The following is a 23,692-nucleotide window of genomic DNA, read 5'->3' as shown; positions in this document are numbered from 1 at the left end:
ATTAACTTAATTATGAAATATTGTTTAAAAATAGTTGTAACATCTTTTAAAATGTTAAGTTGAAACTTCCACTATGTGTATATAAAATGATAGCAATATAGATACTTTAAAATGTTCCTATTCAAAGTTGTTTATTTACATTATTTATTTATTTTAATAGTTTTTGCAGGACAGGTGGTTTCTGGTTACCTGGATAACTTCTTTAGTGGTGATTTCTGACATTTTGGTGTACACATTACCTGAGCACTGTACACTGTATACAGTGTGTAGTCTTTTATCCTTCACTCCCCTCCCTCCCTTCCCCCCAATTCCCAGAGTGCATTATATTATTCTTATGCTTTTGCATTTTCATAGCTTAGCTCCCACTTATGAGTGAGAACATATGATATTTGGTTTTTCATTGCTGAGTTACTTCACTTAGAATAGTGGTCTCATCTTCATCCAGGTTACTGCAAATGCTATTATTTTGCTCCTTTTAATGGCTGAGTAGTATTCCATGGTGGATATGTGTCACATTTTCTCTATCTGCTCATTGGTTGATAGGCATTTAGGCTGGTTCCATATTTTTGCAATAATGAATTGCACTGCTATAAACATGCATGTACAATTTTCTGTATTTAAAGTTTCATGCTTTTTGGATGACTGCTTCCTTGTTTATAATGTATTTGTGTTTAGAGTTCTGAACAAAACAAAAATGTTTTAAAATTATAGGATGAGTACTTTTATGTATTTCTTAGGAAGCCAAGTTGTCTGAAACAATTTCAGCTTCCAATGCCTGGAAAAGTCATTATGAGAAAATTGTAATAGAAAAAACTGAATTGGAAGTACAGATTGAAACCATGAAAAAGTAAGAAGGAATTTAGAATCTTTTATTATTTAGTAAGAGTTTTCATTTTTTCTTTTCACTCTTTGAATTGTTTGTATTTTGATTTTTTTAGATTATATATGGTAAAGGTGCTACTTACGTGATTTGATATTTTCCTATTTATAATTGTATAAAGTTTTCTTACTCTACTATTAAAAATAATTAAAATGATTGCTAATTAAAAGTGAATTGGTGTTCACATTTTGAAATTTTAAACTTGTAGATTATCATTCATTATTTCAGTATGCCATCTATTATTTGTAGTAAATGTTAATATTTGTCTTAAATGGAGGTGATGTTCTCTTTTAAACAAAAATGTGTAAAAATATATTTAAAAATTTATAAATGTTTTGAAAATCCTAAAAATTATTGTTCCTTAATTAAAGTGACTTAAATGCATAACAAAGAAAATTCAAAGTTAAAATGCATGTATTTTATTATTTGAAATGTGTTACTGATAACATAATAATGAACCCTGAATATTTGATTTTAAGTGTTTTCTTTGTCTTCTCTTCAGTTTTGTCATTGAAAACTACCATATATAATTCATGTCTAAAGATTAGTTGTTACTGCCTTACTTGATTTTTTTTCTTTAACCTTGTCCCTAAAATTTTGTGTCTATTTGTGCATGTGTATGAGAGGAAGAGAGAGATGTGCATACTTGTGGATAATAGCTTAGAAGTTTTATTGAACAGCAAAGAGCATGTTGTATAATTTTTCTTCAGTATCATCAGTGGGTAATTGTTTCTAATGATTTGCTTTGGTTGTATCCTTTTAGGTTACAACGTCCTATTTTTGTTGTTCTATGAATTCTGTTTATTTTTTGTATATTCCCTATTTGAAACAATACACCCTACCAAAGTGATTTCAGAAACATACTTAAAATATGTTGTTTGAGTAAAAATTTTTATGACTTTTATAAAACATTTATTTTATAAAGGCAAATCATTAATCTTTTGGAAGATTTGAAGAAAATGGAAGACCATGGAAAAAATTCATGTGAGGAAGTTCTTAGAAAAATTCACTCAATTGAATATGAAAATGAAACTCTGAATCTTGAGAATACAAAATTAAAGGTACTATGCATGTATGTTTGTGCAGACATATATTATGTAATGACCAAAGTCTACTTAATAGAAGTAGCTTGAAGAAATAGTATGTTTAGTACAGTGCTCTTGTCTTTTATGCTTGTCAGGATATGTTTTCAGCAGTACTAAATAAGATTTATGAAGTTGACTCTTTGCCTCAATTTTTAAAGTAAATGATTTACTATCCAATTTTAGCAGTTAAATGAATCATCCAAATTACATTAACTTTAGTACATAAGATTATTTCTAAGTGTCATGGTTACGATAGGATATAGCCTCAGGCCTGGTCTGTTTGAAACCAGAAAGTATGTTCTTGGCAGTTTTATAACCAGAAAGAATTTTCCAGCTTACTCAAATCCGACGGGTAATTGCTTTCCATAGGTACTAGAGGAGAGACAGGGGAGAAGCTTTTCTTTGTGAGAAAAAAAGATATTTGAGTTTACAGTCAACCAGAGATACATATAACGACCAAATGGAACTTGAAAGATGATGGCATGATTTTCACTTCCATAATAATATTTTTAGAGGACAGAAAATAGAAGACAGAAAAGAATCTTTTTAAACCATGAAATAAAGTTTGTGTGCACAGGATAAATAATATATTAGTAGCTACAGTACATTTTAGAGTAACTTGTAAACTAAGCATCTAACATTATTTTGTTGTATTTATAGCAGATTAATTCTATCACTGTATTTAGAATTAACTAAATGATAATACATTTATCCTGTGTATTAAGATGTTCTTAATACATGTTAAATTCCTAAAAGATGTTGCAGATATGTTTCATGATCCTTGAGAGAAAAAATTTTTAGTGTTAAAAGAGAAGTGAAAATCTAAGGCTTTTTTTTTTCTGAGTTAAGGTTTGTTTTTGTTTGTTTGTTTTGCATTAGAAATGCACTGGTTTCTTGGAAACATAATTACTGGCTGTTTAGAATTTTGTAGACATAAAAACTGCAGTGGGTTTTTAAAAATGAGTTTGTTTATAAGAAAAAATACACATAATTTAAAAATCATCACCAAAGGAAATTATTTTAATAAAATGATAGCATTCCAGGCTTTAAGATTCTGAATTGCTTTTTTACTTTTTATTTTTTATTTTTTTTCCAGGTAAGGTTAAATGCTTTTTTAAAAGATTGCTTTTCTGAAGGAAACTGGGGATACATCCAAATATCTTTTACTCTTTCTAAACCCTTATTTCGCTATATGTCTAAAATGCCATGTGCTGGAAAGAGAATTTTATCCATTGTAGGTCTTAGCATATTTTCCCAGGAGCCAATCTATAGTCTACATACTGATCTGTCTTTGCAGGAGATACATAGTGTTAAGCAGTATAATGTATAGCAATTAAAGGTTATTATATATTGCAGAAGACAACAGATTGCCCAAGCCAAAAAGATTCTTTCCCATTGTAGGTTTATAAAGTTGATAACTTTTCTCATCTTGATGTTGAGTTTTAGTCTCCCTTAGACCAGTGGGACAAAGCTAGGCTCACAAATCTCAAGCCTGTTTTGTTCCAAGTGGAAAGACTCTTACTAGTTTGAAGTGAAGGACTTGAAATTGCCAGTCCTGTTGGCTGTGTTCATTCAGGAGTGAGTGGAGGAAATAGTAATATAAGTCATATACATCATAGAAAGTAGCAAGATCTTCTTTTCTCACCTTTAATGTATTTAGTAATACAATTATTTTGGCTACTTTTTGTTAGGAAAGATTTTTAAAAATCCAAATTGCAATTTACCTTAATACCACTTTTTTTTAGTGGTGACATTATTCTGAATTAGAACTTTTTCCTTCAAGAAATTTTGTAAGTCCTTTATAGTCCTTCAAGAAATATGAACTTCTTGTGTTTTCTTAATAAAAGAAGTTCAGTTATTCAGTGAGCATAGTTCCTCCAACTTCTAACAGTTTATTCAGTGTTATCTTTTGAATGACAAATATATACTCATTACAGTAAAATTGGAAACTGTAGAAATATAGAAAGAAAAGAACAGAATGATCACTGATCCCATATTTCTTGGAGATAACGGTATTTTGTAGTACTTCTGTTTTTTTCATAGTTGTCATTAATGTCTTGCCTTGTTCACTTTAAAATGGAAACAGATGTGATATGTACATAACATATAAACTCTTTATAAGCATCGTTTTAAATTACTCTGTAATATATATTCCATGTAGAAGTGTTAGGAGATTCCCTATTTGTTAGTCATTCAGGTTATTCCGAACATTTTTAACATTTAATAATAATAATGGTCTGATGAATTTTTTTGTACATAAACTTTTTGTTGTACTGTCTTTAGCTTATATTCCCATGTAGAATTATTGAGTCAAAGAATATGAACATTTTGAATGTTCTTGATATGCTTTGCTACATTTCTTCTAAAAACATATTTTATTGCTATTAGTTCTCTATACCCCATCAGCACGGGAAATGAAATGTATTTTTTTACTTATAGTGTCTGCTAATTTGGCAGGTAAAAATGAATTTCTAAACAATTTCTATTTTTATTCTTCTGATGGTTATCTGCATATCTCTAAATTATATACTTATGCTACTATTCCTTGATTTATCAAATTTAGTCAATTACATTGACTTTCTAATTCGTAGAGTGCTAACATAAGTGATAATACAAATACTAATACAACTAAAAAATACATGTTAAATTCCTAATAAATACTACAGCAAACATATAACTTTATCCTTTTTAAAAAATAAATGAAGGTAGCTTGATACAGAAAGCTAAAGGAATTAAGATTTTTTGGACATAAGATAGGAACTATAAGGGCAATATACAATAAGCACTTCCAAGATAGGGCTCATGACCAAAGAGAAGAAAGAGGAGGAGGAACATGGAGTATATGGGCTTTATGTAGAGTGCTGTGTACCTCTGTGGCTTGCTGTGTTCAGCTGTGTTTTTGTCCTTTGTATTCAGCTGATGTTTTTTATGTGGTTCAGACAACTAACTAGCAAACTAGAAAAAAATTACATCTGAACAAAAGTTAATTCTTTGCTATACATCATTCCTCTGCTTACCAATAAGGTAAGATGAGCTTCACTTGACAGAAAAGTGAAACATAGGACAGATTATATATCTTCGCCTTTTATTTGGAAAATAAGGATATTTTCCAACTACCTGTTCTCCCCACGTTCACTTTGCGATTTCCTTTTACATTGCCAGTATTGTTAAATTGACAAGTTATTCTGTAACCCAAAGTGCTCTTTTAGACTGATTCTAAATATTAACAACAATGACTTTTATAGTTGTTCTTTCACTACACAGTCAAGTAATATGTTTATAATTTTTTTAAATTTTACAACTTTTAAATTTTTCCTGGAGTTTCCAAAAACCCTGCTTGTTGTACTCTTTGCCCTTATCATAGTCTTGGGTTTTTCTTCTTCTTCTTCTTCTTGAAATTCTTTATCCTATCTCTATTCTCTAAAGAACCTATTTTCCCCAGATTTCTTCTACTTGGGACCGTCTGTCTTCTTGTTTCATCTGAATGAGTTGGTCTCTAGGCCTGCTGCCCAGATGCCATGCTGGAATTTTCTTGATTGCTATCCTGGTTCCACTGTTTCCTTGATCCCACATCCTGTTTCTTCTTCTTTTTACTGGAATATATCTGCAAATAGTATTTCCTTAAGAAAAAGAAAATGAGAAGTAAACATTAAATGGTCTTACAGACATTAAATGGTCTTACATTCTAAAAATGCCTTTATTCTGCCTCATTTTGATTAATGGTTTCAGGTGGGTATAGCGTCGTAGAGTGAAAGTAATTTTTTACAGAGAACGTTGAAGGCTTTGCTCCACGGTCTTCTATAAGTTGGAGTTGCTGACAGAAAATCTGCCACCAGTCTGATACTTATTCATATGTAGTGACATTTTTTATTTTTCTTGAAATTTTCAAGAGATTTCTCATATCCTTGGTGTTTTGAAACTTCACACACATCTAGTTGTGTCTTCCAGTCGATTGTGCTAAGTACTTTGTAGACCTTGTAAATCCAAAGACTCAGTTACTTTACCTCTGAGAAATTCTTTTACATTATTTCTTTGGTAATGCTCTCCTGCCCCTTTCCATTTTCTCCAGTCTCTCTGTCTGGGTGTACTACCAATTGTATTGTTGATTTGTTGGACCTCCTAAATGGATACTCTGTCTTCAATTTCTGGCTTTTGTTCAATTTTGGGGGCAGACTTCTTTGGTCATTATCTTCTAATCCATCTTTTAAAAGTTTAATTTCCAAGAATTTAAAAAAGTATTCCCCAAGCGTTCCTATCGTCAAGTATCTAAAAATACCTATAAGGATTTTTCTTTTTTCTCTTTTCTTTTCAGTGTTTCAATTTATTTGTTTCCTCCGGCACTTTTTTTTTCTTTTTTCTTTTTGAGACAGAGTCTTGGTCTTTTGCCAATGCTGGAGTACAGTGGTGCTATGTAAACTCACTGCAGCTTTGACCTCCCAGGCTCAAGTGATCTCCCACCTCAGCCTCCCATGTAGCTGGGACCACAGCACATGCCACCACCTGGCTAATTTGTGTGCGTGTGTGGAGGTGGGGTCTCACTATGCTGCCGAGGCTCCTGGCCTTTTGAACTCCTGGGCTCGAGTGATACTCCCACCTTGGCCTCCCTAAGTACTGGGACTACAGATGCTTAAAAGCCACTCTGACATTTAAGAATTTACAAATGAGACAATAAAAAGACTAGCAAAACAAGAGAAAACTAAATGGATATGTGGATTGTTCTTGTCACTTGACTGGTTTCACTTTAATCAACTATGGGGAAACTAGCAGTTTACTGGTAGCCCCTAAAAAAATGCCAAAGTACAAATGACCCGTCTTTGCTCTGGGTCACCAACACCATCCCTCTGTTCTTCCCAAACAGTCAATTCAATTTCTTTAGAGAAGGACTTTTCTTATTTCTGTTTGTTAGGAAGTAAACTCCTAGTTCCAGGTGTTCTGCCTTGAGTGTGTGAGTAGGGGGTAGAGGGTAGTGGTAGTCAGCTGTTCTATTCATCAGCTTTGAAATAATTCTTTTCAAATCTAAGCCTCACTCTTGCCCTTAACCCTGTGCCTCTCTAGATTCAGCAGGTGGATGAACTTCCTTCTTAGCTAAAGACCTTCCCCATTCATTAGTCAGTCATCAGTTCTTCAGAAGCATTAAAAATATTTTGTCCTTCGATGGCCCCAGTCTGTTATTTTTATTAAGTTGATTTATAAATGTCTTATTCCTTTATATTAGTTTGGTCTTGGGAATGAAGGGAGGTTTTAAAATGTGGTTAGTTCTCCAGCAGAAGACTCCTTAAACCTAGGACATTCTCTCTGATAGGGCACGTTATTAACCTTTCCCCGTTTTTTACTCTGTTTTATTTTCTCTATATTAATTTTGCGGGTAGAACTTCATTATACTTACTTGTTTGTATAATTTGTCTCCCTCTGAGGACTGTTCTTCCCTCCATTTTCCACATACCAGGGCCAGGGATTGTTTTATCCTCCCATTACTTCTAGTGCCTAGTACTGTGCCTGGAATATATTAGTCATTTAATAAATGACTCTGGAGAGTAGCAACCATAATGGTTACTATTTGTCAATTACCATTAATGTAGGAGGCACTTGATAAGTGCTTTATATATTTTTTAACTTCTAATTCTCATGTAATACTATAATAAAGATACTTTTCTTAATTATGGATGAATACATTGGAGCTCAGAGAGATTAAATAACTTGCACAAGATCATACAGCTAGTTAAGTGTCAAAGCCAGAATTAGAATTTGGAAGAAGACAGGAAAAGAATACTAGACACAATCTTGTTCACATTTTATAGTTAGAAATTTGATTTGCCTGACATTTTAAGTTATATAGAGCTTGCCAGAAAATGTATTGGAAAATTCCAGAAAACAAAATACACTAGCAACTCTAGGGAATTATTTAAATATTTCAGCAAGTCTTATATTAGTTAAGATTCAGCTTCACTGTATATAACAGAAAACCCAAATTAAGTGGCTTAAGTAAGATAGAGATAGTTATTAAGCATAAAAAAGTCCAGAGTTGGCACTTCAAAGCTGATGTGCCTCTTTAGCTTTTTAGCTTTCTGTTCTGCCATCCCTAGGTCATGACCCTCATTCTCATGATCTAGAATAGATACTGGAGCTTCAGTCATTGTAGTCAAGTTTCAAGCAACAGGATAGGAAAAAAAGTGCATTACCTCCCTTTAAAAAATAATTTCCTCCCCTTTAAGGAACCTTCCCCAAATTTTCATATGACTTGACTCTTCTACTTATTTAGGCACATGACCCCCACCCAGGTGCAAGGAAGACTAGGGAATGTAGTCTTCTAGTTATTCTGAGCTCTAGACAAATATGAATACTCATTTTCTGCAATTGTTTCATGTTTTCTGCCTCTACTCCTATACTTTTCCTATTCTTATACTTTAGAATGCTGTTTTTCTTAGTGTCTAAATCCTACCTTTCCATTAAAATTTAGCTTTAATGCTACTTCCTCCCAAATTCTTCCTCCCAAATTCCTTCCAAATTCTTCTCAATGAATCTCTCCTTGTAAACTCCTATCTTTATGTACACACAGGTTACCCAGGGATGGTGTGACATATACTTAATTCTCAATGAATATTTATTAAATGAATGCTTACATTGCTCTATTTGGAAAGAAGAAGCAATTTTTAATGTTTATTTTCTTATTGAAATCCTTCAGAGAGAAAGGATTAGAAAGATTAATTATAAACTGTTTTTTTGATAAAATGATGAAGGAGTTATATAGACTACAGAAGTCATTGAGTTAAAGTTTATATTTTAGCATATCCCATTAATAATTAAGAAATGTATTTTTAATGCATTATTTTCTGGATTTTTAAGGAAGACATTTAAATATGTTTGGCATATGTTTTTTGCAGTGTAAATGCAGGGTTTTTTTGCAGCCTAGATGTTTGTGTTTTATTACTTTTAATTACTTTAGAATAGTTTTAGATTTTAAAGTTGCAAATGAAAAATAAACTGAATACTGCTTCCAAGGCCCAGCAATCTCCTCTATTAGATGCAACAGAAAGTTTATTTGGAAGGTTAAAAAGTTATATTTGTTTCTTATAGAAAATTAGAAGAAACAGAAAAGCACACGGAAAATTAAGTCTTCTGTAATCTCATAACTGAAAGATAACTGAAGTTAATATTTTAGTATATATATAATTTTTGATTTTATTAATATATGTATATGTTAATATACATATTAATTAAAAATAGTGTATATGCTACTTCCAGTTTTTGCCTATTGTAAATAAAATGTTTTTTGAGTCTTTTTTGCTTATCTGTTTTCTTAGGATATATTTACTTGTATGGTCAAAAGACAGACTCATTTTTAATATTGTTCTGTATTTCCAAATTGCCCATCATAAATGTGTATACCATAAGTAAAATAGTCCCTATGCATGTTCCAGTATTAGGCAATTAAAAGTACTAATTTTAAAACAAGTCTCTCCAAATTTTATAAGTAATCTCATTTAGTCTTGTGGCTTTACATACCATCTATGTGCTCTAGGCTCTCAAATTTATACCTCTAATCTAACCTTGCCCCTGAATTCCAGACATATATTCTGCTGCCTGCTTGACATCTCTACTTTGAAATTTAATAGGTGTCTCAAAGTTATCATGTCCAAAATGGAGCTTTTGATGTTTCTCAAAATAGTTAATTCTACAGTTTTTCCTCATCCCAGTTAATGGAAAATCATCATTTCTCTCATACACTGCTTCCAGTCTGTCATCCAATCTACCTCAAGTATATTAAGAATTTGACCACTTCTCACCAGCACCACTGCTGTTACCCTAATTCAAGCCTCCATCGTCTCTCATTGTTATTGTGACCTCCTGACCATTCTCCTTGCTTTGGCCCTGGCCCCTGCAGGCAGCATTCAGTATAGCAGTGGAGTTGTTTTTATAAAAATGTAATCAGATCATGCCACTCCCCTGCTCAACCCCGCCCCCCTCAGAGATATGTTGGTTAATAAATACCTACAAGGCAATATAGCATCTAGTTTTCTATTACCTCTCTTATTCTTCTACTCTCATCTCCTTCCATTCTTCCCCTTTTCTCTCTTATTTCTACTCCACTGGCTCTCTTGTTTTCCCCTAACTTGCTAGGCCTCCTCCCACTGTTGCCTTTTTCCCTTAAGGTAATATTTTTCCCTTAAACAGACACACTTCTGTCAGTTTTACTCAAAAGTCTCTTTCTCAGGAGGCCTTCCCTAGCTGCTTTTGTGTTTGATATATTTTACTGCTTATTCTTGTTTTTTGTCTGTCTGCCCACCCCTCCAGTATGTAAGCTTTGTGAAGGAAGGGCATTTTGTCTGTTTTGTTCACTAATAGAACCTTCAGTACCTACAACATTTTAAAAAATAACTAGTGAACGTATTGGCTCATGTATTCATCAATCATTCACATTTATGCTTTTTTGAATTACCTACTCATTATCTTTTATATTTGTCTTTTATCCTAATTAATATATAACTATATATTAAGCATATTAATCTTATAATTGTTTTGTTTTTCTAATGACAAATGTCATTTGACAAGACATCCAATTTGTCATTTGCCAATTTTTTTTTCATATTTTGCTTGTATTGGAAAGCTATGAAATTTTGGAGAGAGATATACTCACATTTTTAAAAATGGCTTCTTTTGAGAGTGCTCTCACAGTTGTGCACATCTTGTAAGCAGAGACATTGTCCATGTAGACTGTCTTTTCAAGGATGCTTGTATAACAGATATCCTTGGAATATGATAATGATGTCTCCCTTAGGAGCATGGGTAGACATGCTCACTGCCTGCTGTAAGAAATCTGGGTTTCCTAAACTCAGGTTTCTTCTTCTGTAATGCATTTGACTGCACATGCAGTTGCCACCTGGCCTCTTTGGGTTGCTCTGTGGAAATTGAGGCTCAGGAAACTGATGCCATTACTGGCAGTCTTGCTGCTCCTATTGCTGTGGGTACTAAGTCCCCTGCATCTGATCCAGGAATCTTGTTCCTTCTGCTAGCATCCATGAAACTGCAGTAGGCTAAGTAGAAAGCTTGCAAGGAAGATAAAATCTCAGACTTTTAATTTCTCTATATCTTCCTTTAATTTTATGCTCGTTTGGATTTTTGCTATTCTGAAAAGGAATAAAGTTTTACCAAATTGTCTGAAATTTTTAAAAGTTTTTACTTGATTCATTTGATCATGCTTTAGTGTTGGGTTGAGGCAGGTAGTTAACCTATTTTTTTCTAATAAACAGTTGTCTTATTGCCATTTATTTAGTGGTCCATGTTTCCTCCACTGATTTAAAAATCTAACCTTTATTGTGTACTAAGTATAATTTTTGTGTATTTTTCTTTTTTATTAACCTCTATATTCAAATGTTAGTATCTTAATAATTTTAATTCTTATACATTTTAATATCTACTAAGTACTGAGATTCTTCACCTAATATTCCTTTCAAAATGGTGTCACTCTTTCCTATTTAGTCTTCTATATTAGTTTAAAATTAGTTTTGTCATATCCTCCTTCCCCATTTGTTATACTTTTGTTTGAAATTGTGGGTTCAAATTAATTTGGAAAAAAACTGATCATGTCAACAGTATTTATTTTTCATACCTAGGAACATGGTCTACTTCCCAAGTTGTTGTTGTTTTTTTTTTGTCAGTAAACTTTAAAAGTTTTAAAAATCATGTGTCTGGTTTAAATCTTAATAAGGTTGTTCATGAGTATTAGTCATTAACTTTTTCAAATTTCTAAATTTTAGATGGTAATTGCATGCAATCAAAAATAATTATTTTATTAACTTTGTTAATACAGGAGTTATGTTTTTATAATAATTCCTTAGCACTGGAGTATAAATGCATTCTAATGACTTATAAAATCTATTTATATCTTTTTTGCTAGACTACACTTGCTTCTTTGAAGGATGAAGTTGTTTCTGTTGAAAATGAACTACTAGAATTGCAAGAATTAGAAAAAAAACAGAAAACCCTTATTGAAATGTATAAAACTCAGGTGACTACTGCATTTATTGTAGTGTTTACTAAAATTGGTAGACAATTTAAAATACTATTTGTTTGCAGTCTAAATAAACAACTGAAGAGAGGTGGGGCTATTATTGTGGGTTATAAAATGTCTCAAATATTTCTTAAGGTCCCAGATATCTTTATAAGTAGATGATTCTGCTGTTTCCTGATTAAAACACTGCATATGGATATACTGGATATTCCTAAAGGTAGATTTAAAATTAATTACATAGGTATAATGTGACCCTTAATGTATTCTTATTAATCTTGTTTTTTTTTGACATCTTGTATATTTAATAGTATTGATTTAGATTAACGACTGCCTTCTAGGGTCATTAAAGTTCATTATGCCTCGTTTCACAATAAATAAAGTATAATTCAGATTTATTCACATGAAAGACCAAGAAAAGGACATATGACAATATATATGAAATAGAGCATGTGTTCAGTGGTAATTTATAGAAAACCTTTATTTTTTGGAAGTGTAGTATTCAAGAAAAACCTTCTTGAGAAAGAGGGAACTTACGCAGGTCCTTCCATAATGGGTAACACACTGGTCAGTAAGAAAGAGTTTGAATTAAGGAATAATGAACTGGCTGGGTGTAGTGGCTCATACCTTGTAATCCCAACACTTTGGGAGGCCGAGGTGAGCAGATCAGTTGATGTCAGGAGTTTGAGACCAGCCTGGCCAACATGGTGAATTCCTATCTCTACTAAAAATACAAAAATTAGCCACATGTAGTGGCATGTGCTTGTAGTCCCAGCTACTCAGGAAGCTGAGGCAGGAGAATTGCTTGAATCCAGGAGGTGGAGGTTGCAGTGAGCCAAGATTGCACCATGGTACTCTCAGCCTGGGCAACAGAGCAAGACTCCATCTCCAAAAAAAAAAAAAAAAAAGAATAATGAACTAAGGATGAAAACTTAAGGGGAATAAAGCATAGGCAAGTAGGAAGAGGCTGCATCTAGAATTGAGACATCCAATTAGAATATTTCAGCCATCCAGGTCTGAGGTAGGAATGGAGGTTGTGGTGGACTGTGGAACCTGTTATTCATCAGGGTCTTCCAGCTGGTTATTTGGGTTTAATCCCCCAGCAGGAATACTGTGGTTGAGTTGCCATATTCTGAGTGTAGGGCCTATAATATTTTTTTAGCAGATTTGATTTGGTAGAAAAAACAGCTTAAATGAAAGCTAGTTTGGACCAGAGACTGATTCTTTGAAGTAACATTGATCTGCAAATAAGATCTTTGTAATCTTCAAAGCTCAAGTAAAGAGTCTAGAAATATTGATGAGAGAAGACAGGTAATCAGATAAACATTGTGGGTTAGAGCACTGAGTGATTCCATATTTAAAGAAGGAATAACATTAGATAAACCAATCAACGATATTGATAGGAAAATAATGACTTGTTTAAAATGAAATTTTAAATTTTAGATTTTTTTTTCATGATTCTAAAAGTAATACATGTTTCTCTAACAATATTCTTTATTTTCAGGTACAAAAGTTGCAAGAAACAGCTGAAATAGTAAAAAACAGATGTGAAAATTTGCTACGTAAAAATAACCAAATAACAAAAACCAAAAATAAAAATGTAGAGAAGGTACGTTTGGAATTTCAAATAAAGTAATATTTATGTGTTTTTTACTTTATGAATAGTATGCAAATTTATTCATTTTGGTCATTTTTCTCTAATTCATACTTAGGTAAGAACTCGTCTTAACCTCTGTAGGAGTTCATTTTCCAAGGAAATAATGTTTCTTCCAGGCTGGAAATGTTCGTTCATGTGAATGTTTTTTCACTTTTTTCTTAATATTTGGAAAATAGCATAAATGTTCAATTTTTCTGATGCAACAGCAGACCTTAAATAGCTCAAAAAATGATTATCAATCAATAGGATACAATCCTAAGTACCTAACATTTTTAATCTCACCCCTTTTTTCTGGTTCTAAATCTTTTACGTCTAAAAAAGCAAAGCCAATATCTGCTAAATGCATTTTTGAAGAAAAATAATATCTTAAAAAAAAACCCGTCATTTCCTTTCATTTGCTCTATTGCAACAGAATGAAGGGAAGGCCAGTGTTGGCAAGTTAGATGTTTTTGTGAATATTTTAAGTTTTTAAATGAAACCGCATCCCTGTTTGGTTTTTTGTGTTGTTTTCATAAGGAAGCAGTGAAAGTTGTAGGATGCTGATTCCTGGCAGCAGAGGTCATGGGATGTGAGTGGTCAGTTCCAACTGAATCTAGTAAGGTCATTCTCTTTGGGTCGCTCCTCTGTCTTAGGATTGAGAAGTCAAAGTGAGGTAGCAATGTGAAGAAGAAGTCAGCCAGAGCAAGCATCCTCCAGTTATACAGAGATAAAGGTAGCCCACTGAATGCACAACTTACTGCTTTCATGGAATTATTTTTCACCTAGTTTTAGCAGGCTGGAGAAGAAACCATTTCATGTCTTTTGGTCTCTTTTTCTCATGAGACATACCGATGCAAATGTCTCCTCTTCCGCCAGGCAGCACTGTAAATAAAAGCATATTTTACAAACCTGTTCAAATGGCAGAAATGGCTGGAGCCTGTCTTTTTCAGATACTGTGAGGTCACAATATTTTCTTACTGGTATTTAACAAGAAAACTATTTTTTAATGGAATTTTTCTTTTTCTTATTTCATTCTTTTAAGTCTCCTGGTTTTCTCATGGCCACTAAGATGTTTTAGGGACACTGAGAGATCCTTTGTTCTGGTTTTATCTTTTATAATCAAGATTGCCACATACTATACAGAAATATTTGGTGTTCCAATCTCAGGGAAAGAGTCTGGCTATTTTTGTTATCAGCAGTGCAAACACTTCTTAAGGTTGCTGCTTTTCCTATCTCCACAACAGTGCTGCAGTGAGTAACTGCAGTAGCCAAAACAGATGAATGTTGATGAAATTAGAGAGATTTGTTGATAGTAACATTAATGGCCAAATTAAAATCAAATGAGAACCGATGATAGTAGCTATTTTTAAATTATAAACAGTAAACCCCAACAGTTTTGGCTAAGATGAGTGAAGCAAGCTACTCTAATTTAGGTAAGTATCTGAGTTATAAGATCAAATGACGAAAAGTGACAATTCCTTTAGAACTGATAGCTGGACAGTAGACAACTACAGCTCTATTAACAATGATTATTAGTGATAATCTATGCTTGAATATAATGTCAGGATTTTAAAAGTTTGCTTTTAAAAATTAGTTAAACATCATCTTGCCAGCTAATTTACCCTATTTATGTGTTCAAGAAACTTTCTGAAAACTAAAGTCTACCCCGTTTTTTAGTTATACATTTTATTTAACAGAATTTAAATTAGTATTTATTCAGTTGTCTTCTTATTTAAAACCATTATACCTAGAATACTTATGTTACAAGCATATCTGGTATTTAAGGTAATAAAAAATATTAATGCTGAATGTGATTTTGCACTTATTTCTCTATTGCCACAACTCAGATGAGAGGCCAGATGGAGTCTCATCTGAAGGAGTTAGAGCATGTCGGCGATTCCTTGACGGCGGCCAAACGGAGGCTTCACGAGTGTCAGGAGAGTCTGCAGTGCTGCAAGGGGAAATGTACAGACCAGGAACACACCATTAGGGAGCTTCAGGGCCAGGTGTCCAACAGTCCTGAGTTTTGCTAACTGCGTTTAAAGAATGCTTTGGAATGATTTCACCAGTTGAGGGCACTCATGTCAGGGCTTGATTTTTAAATTCCCATCTACTTGGTAAAGCATCAACTTCATGCAGATACTATAATATTATTTTGCATACTATTCTTTAAGTATTTTATGGTGAAAAATTGGTAATTAAAATTTGTTTTATTCATGCAAATCTATAGACATTTGAAGACATGGTAATAGAATAAAAGGAGAAAAGTTATACTTACATATATGTTCCTTGATGTCAGGATAAGGTAAATTATTGAAATTTACATTACAAAAATTAGAATTCAACTAGAATTATATGTTAATTTTTTGGGGATTTTTTCCAGTCTGGTTTTTTTTTTTTTCTATTACACTTTTTATGCCATCAGAATAGGGATCATGTAGTCATCTCCTACTTCAATGCCTAGCACATAGTAAGCACTCAATATTTTTTTAATTAATGAAAGTTTTTTAAAGAAGCAGTTCAAGGATGGAGACAAGTCTTTTTTCTTTTACTTTCAAGACAGTTTTGGGAAGCATTCCCTGTCTATCTTCCAAATATAATCTGGATTTTAATTTTGCAGAAAGCCAATTACTGCATTTTCTCACTTACTAAGTGGGAGCTAAATGATGAGAATACGTGGACACATAGAGAGGAACAACACACAGTGGGGCCTTTCAGAGGGTGGAGAGTAGGAGGAGGGAGAGGATCAGGAAAAATAATGAATGGGTACTAGGCTTAATACCTGGGTGATGAAATAATGTACAACAAACCCTCGTGACACAAGTTGACCTATGTAACAAACCTGCATTTGTACCCCTAAACTTAAAATAAGAGTTACAAAAAGATAAAAATATGCAGACAAAATTTTAGAGTTTAAGTTCCTGAGAGGAGATTTTTCTAGGAAAACATTAAATGACATAGATTAGCCTAAATTACTAATTGAAATTGTGAGAATATTTTTCCTTTAAAGCTTCTTACATTATTTAAATCAGATTTTGAAGCAGTGAAAAAAATATTCTGTCTTTGCATGGGTGAGTGTGACTTTGGTTGATTTATTTCATTTTGCTTTTCACAAAAATATGTTTTTTACTTGCAGTTTCAACTTCACAGATATTCCATTATTAATCAGTATTTTTAGGTGAAACAGAAAACCATAAGAGAAAGCCTAACTATCCAACAATAGGAGATTAATACCACTTAAAATTTTCATATTTCAACTTAACAAAATAAATGTCCTTCTTTAATAAGGTTCAAATGTTTTAATTGCCATCAAAATGTTTTTTACTTACAGTTTCAACTTCACAGATACTCAATTATTAATTAATATTTTTAGGTGAAACAGAAAACCATAAGAGAAACTAGATATCCAACAATAGGAAATAATACTGCTTAAAATTTTTCATATTTCAACTTAATAGGTGTCCTTTAATAAGGTTCAGATATTTTGATTGCCTTCACAGTGTTTTAATTGCCATCATCCTGAATTTTTTTCAGTTGATTATTTTCCAACACAGGCAACATAGCTTCTTTAAATTTAACCAGGAATTTAGCTTCCATTTTAACAATATAACATGTTCCTGGTGTCTTTCTGTGTAAGAGTAGTAACATTTATACCTTGTTGCTTGTGGCTGTTCTAACAATAAATTATGTGGATTTCTTTGGAAGTTGACTGTGAAGAAAATGACTAAGAAAAGTGTTGTTGTTTTTTTTCCTTTTAGGTTGATGGAAATCAGAGTCTTCTGATGAAGCTTTCTCTGGAAGAGGAAAACTATCTTATTCAGTTGAAGTGTGAAAACCTTCAACAGTAAGTATTAAATTATTTAACATTGGTGCTGCATATTTCTCTGCACACTAAAATTTTAAAATATATATTTTCTGTAAAAAGAAAATTAGAACAGATGGATTCAGAAAATAAAGAGCTTGAGAAGAAGCTGGCAAACCAAGAAGAATGTCTTAAGCACAGCAATCTTAAGTTTAAAGAGAAATCTGCAGAATATACAGCGTTGGCCAGACAACTGGAAGCTGCTTTAGAAGAAGGAAGACAAAAGGTATACATGACCTTTATTTAGAAACTTTTTAATTCATTTACCAAAGAGTCATCTTTTTAAACATCTTGCCAAACCTTTTGTTACTGTTTTTTTCCTGATGACAGGGTGGAGGAAGAAACTACATTTTTGTTCTTTAACTATCTTCCCTTTCAAGCAAAACAGATATATTGCTGGGCTAGAGTTACTTCACTAGATAAATGGTAATGTGGCTGGGGAAAGGGCAGACATGGAAGACACTTTGAAGACGTAATCTCCTCCCATACCTTTTTTATATACTACCAAATCGAATGTGAAAATAATTGAAAATTTTATTTTTGATCAGGATTCAGTGAGCTATAAAGTTCAAGTCCCTTTTGACAAATATTGTGGCATAAATAAATAAATACAATATTAAATTTTAGTTACAGCCATTAGGTTAGCATTCAATGAATACTTCAGTATCAGGCACTCTGCTAGTGCTTGAGATGCAGATTGAATAAGACCTGGCCTTAGCTCTCAGAACTTGCATAATCTGGTAGGGCTCAGCCCAAGTGCATTTTGGAAATGCCAGGTGTGCTTTCAGATTCCTTCCCAAAGAGTTTAGAGTCCCAGAGGTATGTCTGTCCTCCCCTTTCTCTCCTGCTGTAGTGGAATATGGGGCTATCTGTAGTTTCTGCCCATGTGAGAGAGCCATCACTGCCCTGTTACCGTTGTCCACACTGAGGGGATGGTGCCAAAGGGCATCGATGTTTGTCATAAGTGCCCTTTCTCCCATAAGCTTCAGATCACATTGTCATCTCTCATGCATAATTGCACTTGAAATATATGCAGAAGAAATCTTTATAATAACTTAGAACTGAGTTCATAGGAATTAGGTTAGAGGGCAGTCTTTTCCACTCACTCCTTGTTTCTGGACCAATCCTTGCCTCTACTCATTCTTGTGGCTCCAACCCAGCATTCTTACATATAGACTTCCATATATCTGATTCCTTGGATGACCATAACTAAGGTAGACTTTCTGCTAAAATAAGTAGTCAGATAAATAGGAAAATTCAAATTCAGACCAGTTTGGAAGTGATTGAATGAAGAACCAGTCTGTGTTTGTGTGTATGGGTTTGTAGGAAGTGTGTTTATCAATTCCCACTCCCAATTCTATTAATCCAAGTGTATAATGAGCATTTAGTGAGAAATTTCTATGTTCCATCACTGCTTTTAACACCCTGGTGAATATAAATGCCATAAAAATGGTAATTGGTCTCAGTCTGTTTTTTAAATACACTGTTGGGGAAAACACCTTCCTAAGTCATGGAGCAGTGAAAATATGTACATCTCTTGCATCTCAAGCCAATTTTGCAGATATTTCATCCTGCAAAGATAAGTATAGTGTATGCTTATGCTGTATGTGCTTCTTCAAGATAAAACTTCTTTAAACTTGGATATAATATGCAAGTAATATCTATTTAGAAAAAAGAGGTGCAATATAACTATGTCAATGCTTTAAATCATATTTTAATGAAAGCACTTTTGTTATTTTACTCTTGGTAAAAATTACAGGTTGCTGAAGAAATAGAGAAAATGTCATCTAGAGAGAGGGCTTTACAAATTAAAATATTAGATCTGGAAACTGAGCTTAGAAAGAAAAATGAAGAACAAAATCAACTTGTTTGCAAAATGAACAGTGTAAGTATTAGTATGGTTTAACATATTACCATAAAAAATAAATTAGCATTTAACATTCTTACCATGTAGATTAAAATACAAAGTGAGTGAATCAAGGCTATCGCTTTATTGATAATATTTTAAAAAGTAATATAAAACTTAAAAAATAAAAATATTATGCCAAATAATGTATTATTCTGCCTCCTTGGATTTCATGTATTGGATTGCCCTAAAATCTCATCAAATCTCATCAGGCTCTTTTCCTACATATTACTTTTGCAATCACAGGCACTTAATGAAAATTATAGATATAGTCTTCATTTCATCCTGATAAGAATTTTTTATTTTATAAAGATAAACATAATTTAAACTATTCTTATAAGTGAGTTTTACATTTGTCTTGAATAATGAATATTTTAGAAAGTTACAATTTTGTGTTAAAATTTCAGTATTATTAGATCTGTATATGAGATGGATGCTTTAGTCCACTCAGCCATGAAATGAAAATACCAAATTGACTGTGTTTAATTCGTCTTCTATTTTTTTCCTGAATACTCATGAAATAGTCAATTGGCATAGAATATTCTGAAAGCTAGCATTAGTCATGATTAAACTACCTAATAATTATCTATTAATGACATACAGAATAGATACTGTATTTTTCCCAGGATCCAGAGACTTCATGAAATTTACCGTTTAATTCCCAAGTGTCTAAAAAGTTGAAAACCTAAAAGACTCAAAGGTTAAGTGATTTTTGGCATGCACAATTTGATTTTATTGCCATCAAAAGTTCCATGACAACTTAATCAGAACAAAACGTCCATCACCTTTAATTTAGCACAGACCTTCTATTTATATCTAGATTTTTTTTAAACTCACCATTAGAGTTTCTAATACTGTAAAATATGTGTGCTGTTTTTTGTGTAATTGAAGCCTCTGAAAAGATAAATGAAGTGGGTTTTGCTATAAGGTCCCTAGTACTTGTCTAAAGCTGCTAAAATAAATAGATTTAAGATCTGATATTTTGTTGAATCTGATAATTTTTTTTTTCTTTTTTCGAGACCGTGTCTCACACTGTTGCCTGGGTTGGAGTACAGTGGCGCAATCTCAGTTCACTGCAACCTCCGTCTCCTGGGTTCAAGAGATTCCCCTCCTCAGCCTCCTGAGTAGCTGAGATTACAGGCACCTGCCACCACGCCCAGCTAATGTTTTATATTTTTAGTTGAGATGGAGTTTCACCATGTTGGCCAGGCTGGTGTTGAACTCCTGACCTTGTGATTCGCTTGCCTCAGCCTCCCACAGTGCTGGGATTACAGGCATTAGCCACCACGCCTGGGCAAGCCTGATAATTTTTGCAATAGTAAAATTCTAGATTTCTAAGCATAGATTTAAACATTGCTGAAAAATGAGTTTGTGTATTTTGTGCCTTCCAGGGGACCGTTCAGTGGGCAATATTTACTTAATATGCCTGCTTCAGCCCCATTTGAATTATAAACACCCTAAGAGCCTGTTTTATAGTTGCCTATATCCCTGGTGTCCCTCACAGTGCCCTGCTTACCTGCAGGCCTTTTTGTATTTTCTGTCCAAGTACCCTAATGGGGTGGCGCAAGATAGGTGTACAGATCTGAAGATGACCTCAGCAGCTTAATCCAAGGCACCTCTTCTGAAGCCTGAAATGTCTTTGAAGTCTTATGTATTACCCTAAAATCCGTTGACATTTTACATTCTACCCTACAAAATAAGTGTGTGTTACTATTTGTCTTTACAAATTGTTGAGTAAAACTGATGTTCCATAAAAATTCACTATATTCATCCTGTGACTTTGTTGAGTCCAGTCTAGCACATTATTTTGCTTCCACCCCATTTCCTGAGCTGGGCATTGCTCAGTTTCAGAAGGTATCAGGTGTCATTGAATGTCTGATATGAAGGATGTAAAAGTTCTCTCTTATCTATCTAGGTGTTTATATTTTCACTGGAAGCTAGATGATATTTGCAACTTGTATTTATCTAAAGCATTGCCATTGAACTTACTTACTTAGGAATTCATATGCACCTTAGTTAAAAAAGGGTATCAGGGTTTTAGACTTTTTCCTCAAAAAACAACTGTAATATGAAGAATTCTTTTTATTTTTTTAAGGGATTGTACAAATAAAATGTTGACATTATCAAAACTAAAATTCTATCAATTTTTAAGACATTTAATTCTTTTGGCATAAAATTTGAACTTTTAGACAGAAAATGGCAAAAATATGAAAATATGTTAAATGATATAGAAATTATGACAGTTTAAAGAACCTGTTTATTAAGTTAATCATGTTAAATATGTAATGATTTGGGGCTAAATGAATATGTGTTATAAATTAATATCAGTGGAGATAAACTATGTGTGTCCTTTAATTATTAATTTTAAAGAAGAGTGAGTTCTTAGTTAAGAATGAGCACATCAGATGTGAGTATTCTTTCTTTTAAAAAATTAAAAAGGATTATCTAGTTATTGTATATGTATATTTAATATTATGACTCTGGTCCTTTGAAATGAATGCCATTATCGCTTATTTGTATTTTTTTCCTTTTTTCTTTAGAAAGCACAACATCAGGAAGTGTGTTTGAAAGAAATACAAAATAGTCTTGAGAAGTCAGAAAATCAAAATGAGAGTATTAAGAATTATTTACAGTTTCTTAAAACTTCTTATGTAACAATGTTTGAATAAATTGTCAAATTTATTTTCTTTAAGTAGATTTTTATTGAGTCTAAAATGTGATTAGGTAAAAAAATAAATATCTTACCAGTTGTTATATTTTATGATTTATGGGTGATGGTATTAGAGTTTTTATGTAAAGATTTTTGAAACATAATTTATCTAACTGAAACTTTAAAATAGGATAGTTATTACTCTTGCTTTTTTGCTGGATAATTCTTATTTATCTCTGTTTTAATTTCTTTTTAAATTATATTGGTTTTTAGACGATTTTTTCACACACACACACAGAAGTCAGATTCTTTGTGATGTCTGTAGACACCATTCAAGTGAATTTGTAGTAAATCTTTGTCAGTATGATTTTAAATAATGTATATAATTATTTTATATTGCAGTGATATATAAATATAATAAAGGAAAATATTCTGAATTTTAATTTTTAATAATGGTATAATTACATACTTTCTAAGGATACTAAATGTCTCAATATACTAAATGTTGTTTCAAGTATATGCTGAGTTGCCATTATAATTTGTTAGGTTTAAAGTATACGATTTTAAGTCATAGCTATTAAATACCAACTGCTAATGACACATGAAAACGTTACGCATCGTTTCTTTATAAAGAATGGACATTCAGGTTGTCTTTTGAATTCGTAGTCTCTTTTATTCATCTTATACTAATGATTATCTGATATTATTATTATTTTAGACATTCTAAAGCCCCTTAGTTAACTCAAAGATTAAAGGAGAACAGCTTATCCCAACCTTTCCGTGGCCAACTCACATGGGGATGATCAAAATAAGCACTCTTAACATCAAGAAGCTTTAAAATAAGGTCTTTACTATTGGGATGAAGTTGTCCAAGTTGACAAAGAACTTGTTAGCTGTAATCTCCCACTGTGTGTGCCAAGGTAGGATACTCTAAAAGGGAATGGACATGGTTTACAAAGGATCAAGTGACAGTGATTCCTCTTGGACAATGACTTGAGAGCTGTTAATTCAAAGGAACACTCAGGTTTTAAAAGATCACTAAAAAAGGCAGGTTGTAAACTACACAGTTTTAGCCTATGAACAGAAATATCTTTTTGAAATGTTTTATGCTCTTTTCTGCTCAGAGATGGGGGCCTGGTCCCCACTGGTCCCCTCACTCAAGACTGTCACATCATCCACAAATGCTTACTTACTAGTGACCCAATTGCTTCATAGTATTTTTCTTAAAATAGCAAAATACAGAGTGTCAAAACTGGCCACATTTTTTGCCCAACAGTTGCTAACAAGATTAGTGTCACTTTAAAAAAAAAATCATAGTACTCCTGGTACTAAAAAACATACTTGACCCTTGCAGCCCTTTCTGTATCTCCTAAGGCAAAGGGAGCCTTAAGAAATTACCACATGAAAGGATTGCCATTCTAACTGGTGTGAGATGGTATCTCAATGTGGTTTTGATTTGCATTTCTCTGATGACCAGTGATGATGAGCATTTTTTCATATGTTTGTTGGCCTCCTGTATGTCTTCTTTTGTAAAGTACCTGTTCATGTCCTTTGCCATTAAAAAATCGGGAAACAACAGATGCTGGAGAGGATGTGGAGAAATAGGAACACTTCTACACTGTTGGTGGGAATGTAAATTAGTTCAACCATTGTGGAAGACAGTGTGG

At 32.8% G+C, this 23,692-nt stretch overlaps 1 protein-coding gene across 6 annotated transcripts in view; it reads left to right on the top strand.

The window, feature by feature from the left end:
- Positions 1-22,468, top strand: part of ODF2L (outer dense fiber of sperm tails 2 like) — an 80,843-nt gene extending 58,375 nt beyond the window's left edge. For 4 of the 6 annotated variants that reach the window (XM_074381137.1, XM_074381136.1, XM_074381138.1 and 1 more), the window contains 9 exons: positions 738-847; positions 1,806-1,941; positions 11,861-11,971; positions 13,476-13,580; positions 15,455-15,613; positions 17,366-17,451; positions 17,533-17,695; positions 19,229-19,354; positions 21,916-22,468. In XM_074381137.1, the coding sequence (XP_074237238.1) occupies positions 738-847; positions 1,806-1,941; positions 11,861-11,971; positions 13,476-13,580; positions 15,455-15,613; positions 17,366-17,451; positions 17,533-17,695; positions 19,229-19,354; positions 21,916-22,044 (1,125 nt within the window). In that variant the 3' untranslated portion in view covers positions 22,045-22,468. Of the gene's footprint in view, positions 1-737; positions 848-1,805; positions 1,942-4,248; positions 4,334-11,858; positions 11,972-13,475; positions 13,581-15,454; positions 15,614-17,365; positions 17,452-17,532; positions 17,696-19,228; positions 19,355-21,915 lie in introns of all 6 variants that reach the window. The other 2 variants (XM_074381140.1, XM_074381139.1) reach the window with 2 other exon arrangements.
- Positions 22,469-23,692: the final 1,224 nt, after the last annotated feature.

Source organism: Saimiri boliviensis, chromosome 11 (assembly GCF_048565385.1).
Source record: "Saimiri boliviensis isolate mSaiBol1 chromosome 11, mSaiBol1.pri, whole genome shotgun sequence".
In the NCBI taxonomy this organism is placed as follows: Eukaryota; Metazoa; Chordata; class Mammalia; order Primates; family Cebidae; genus Saimiri; species Saimiri boliviensis.
This window is presented reverse-complemented; position numbering and strand designations above follow the sequence as displayed.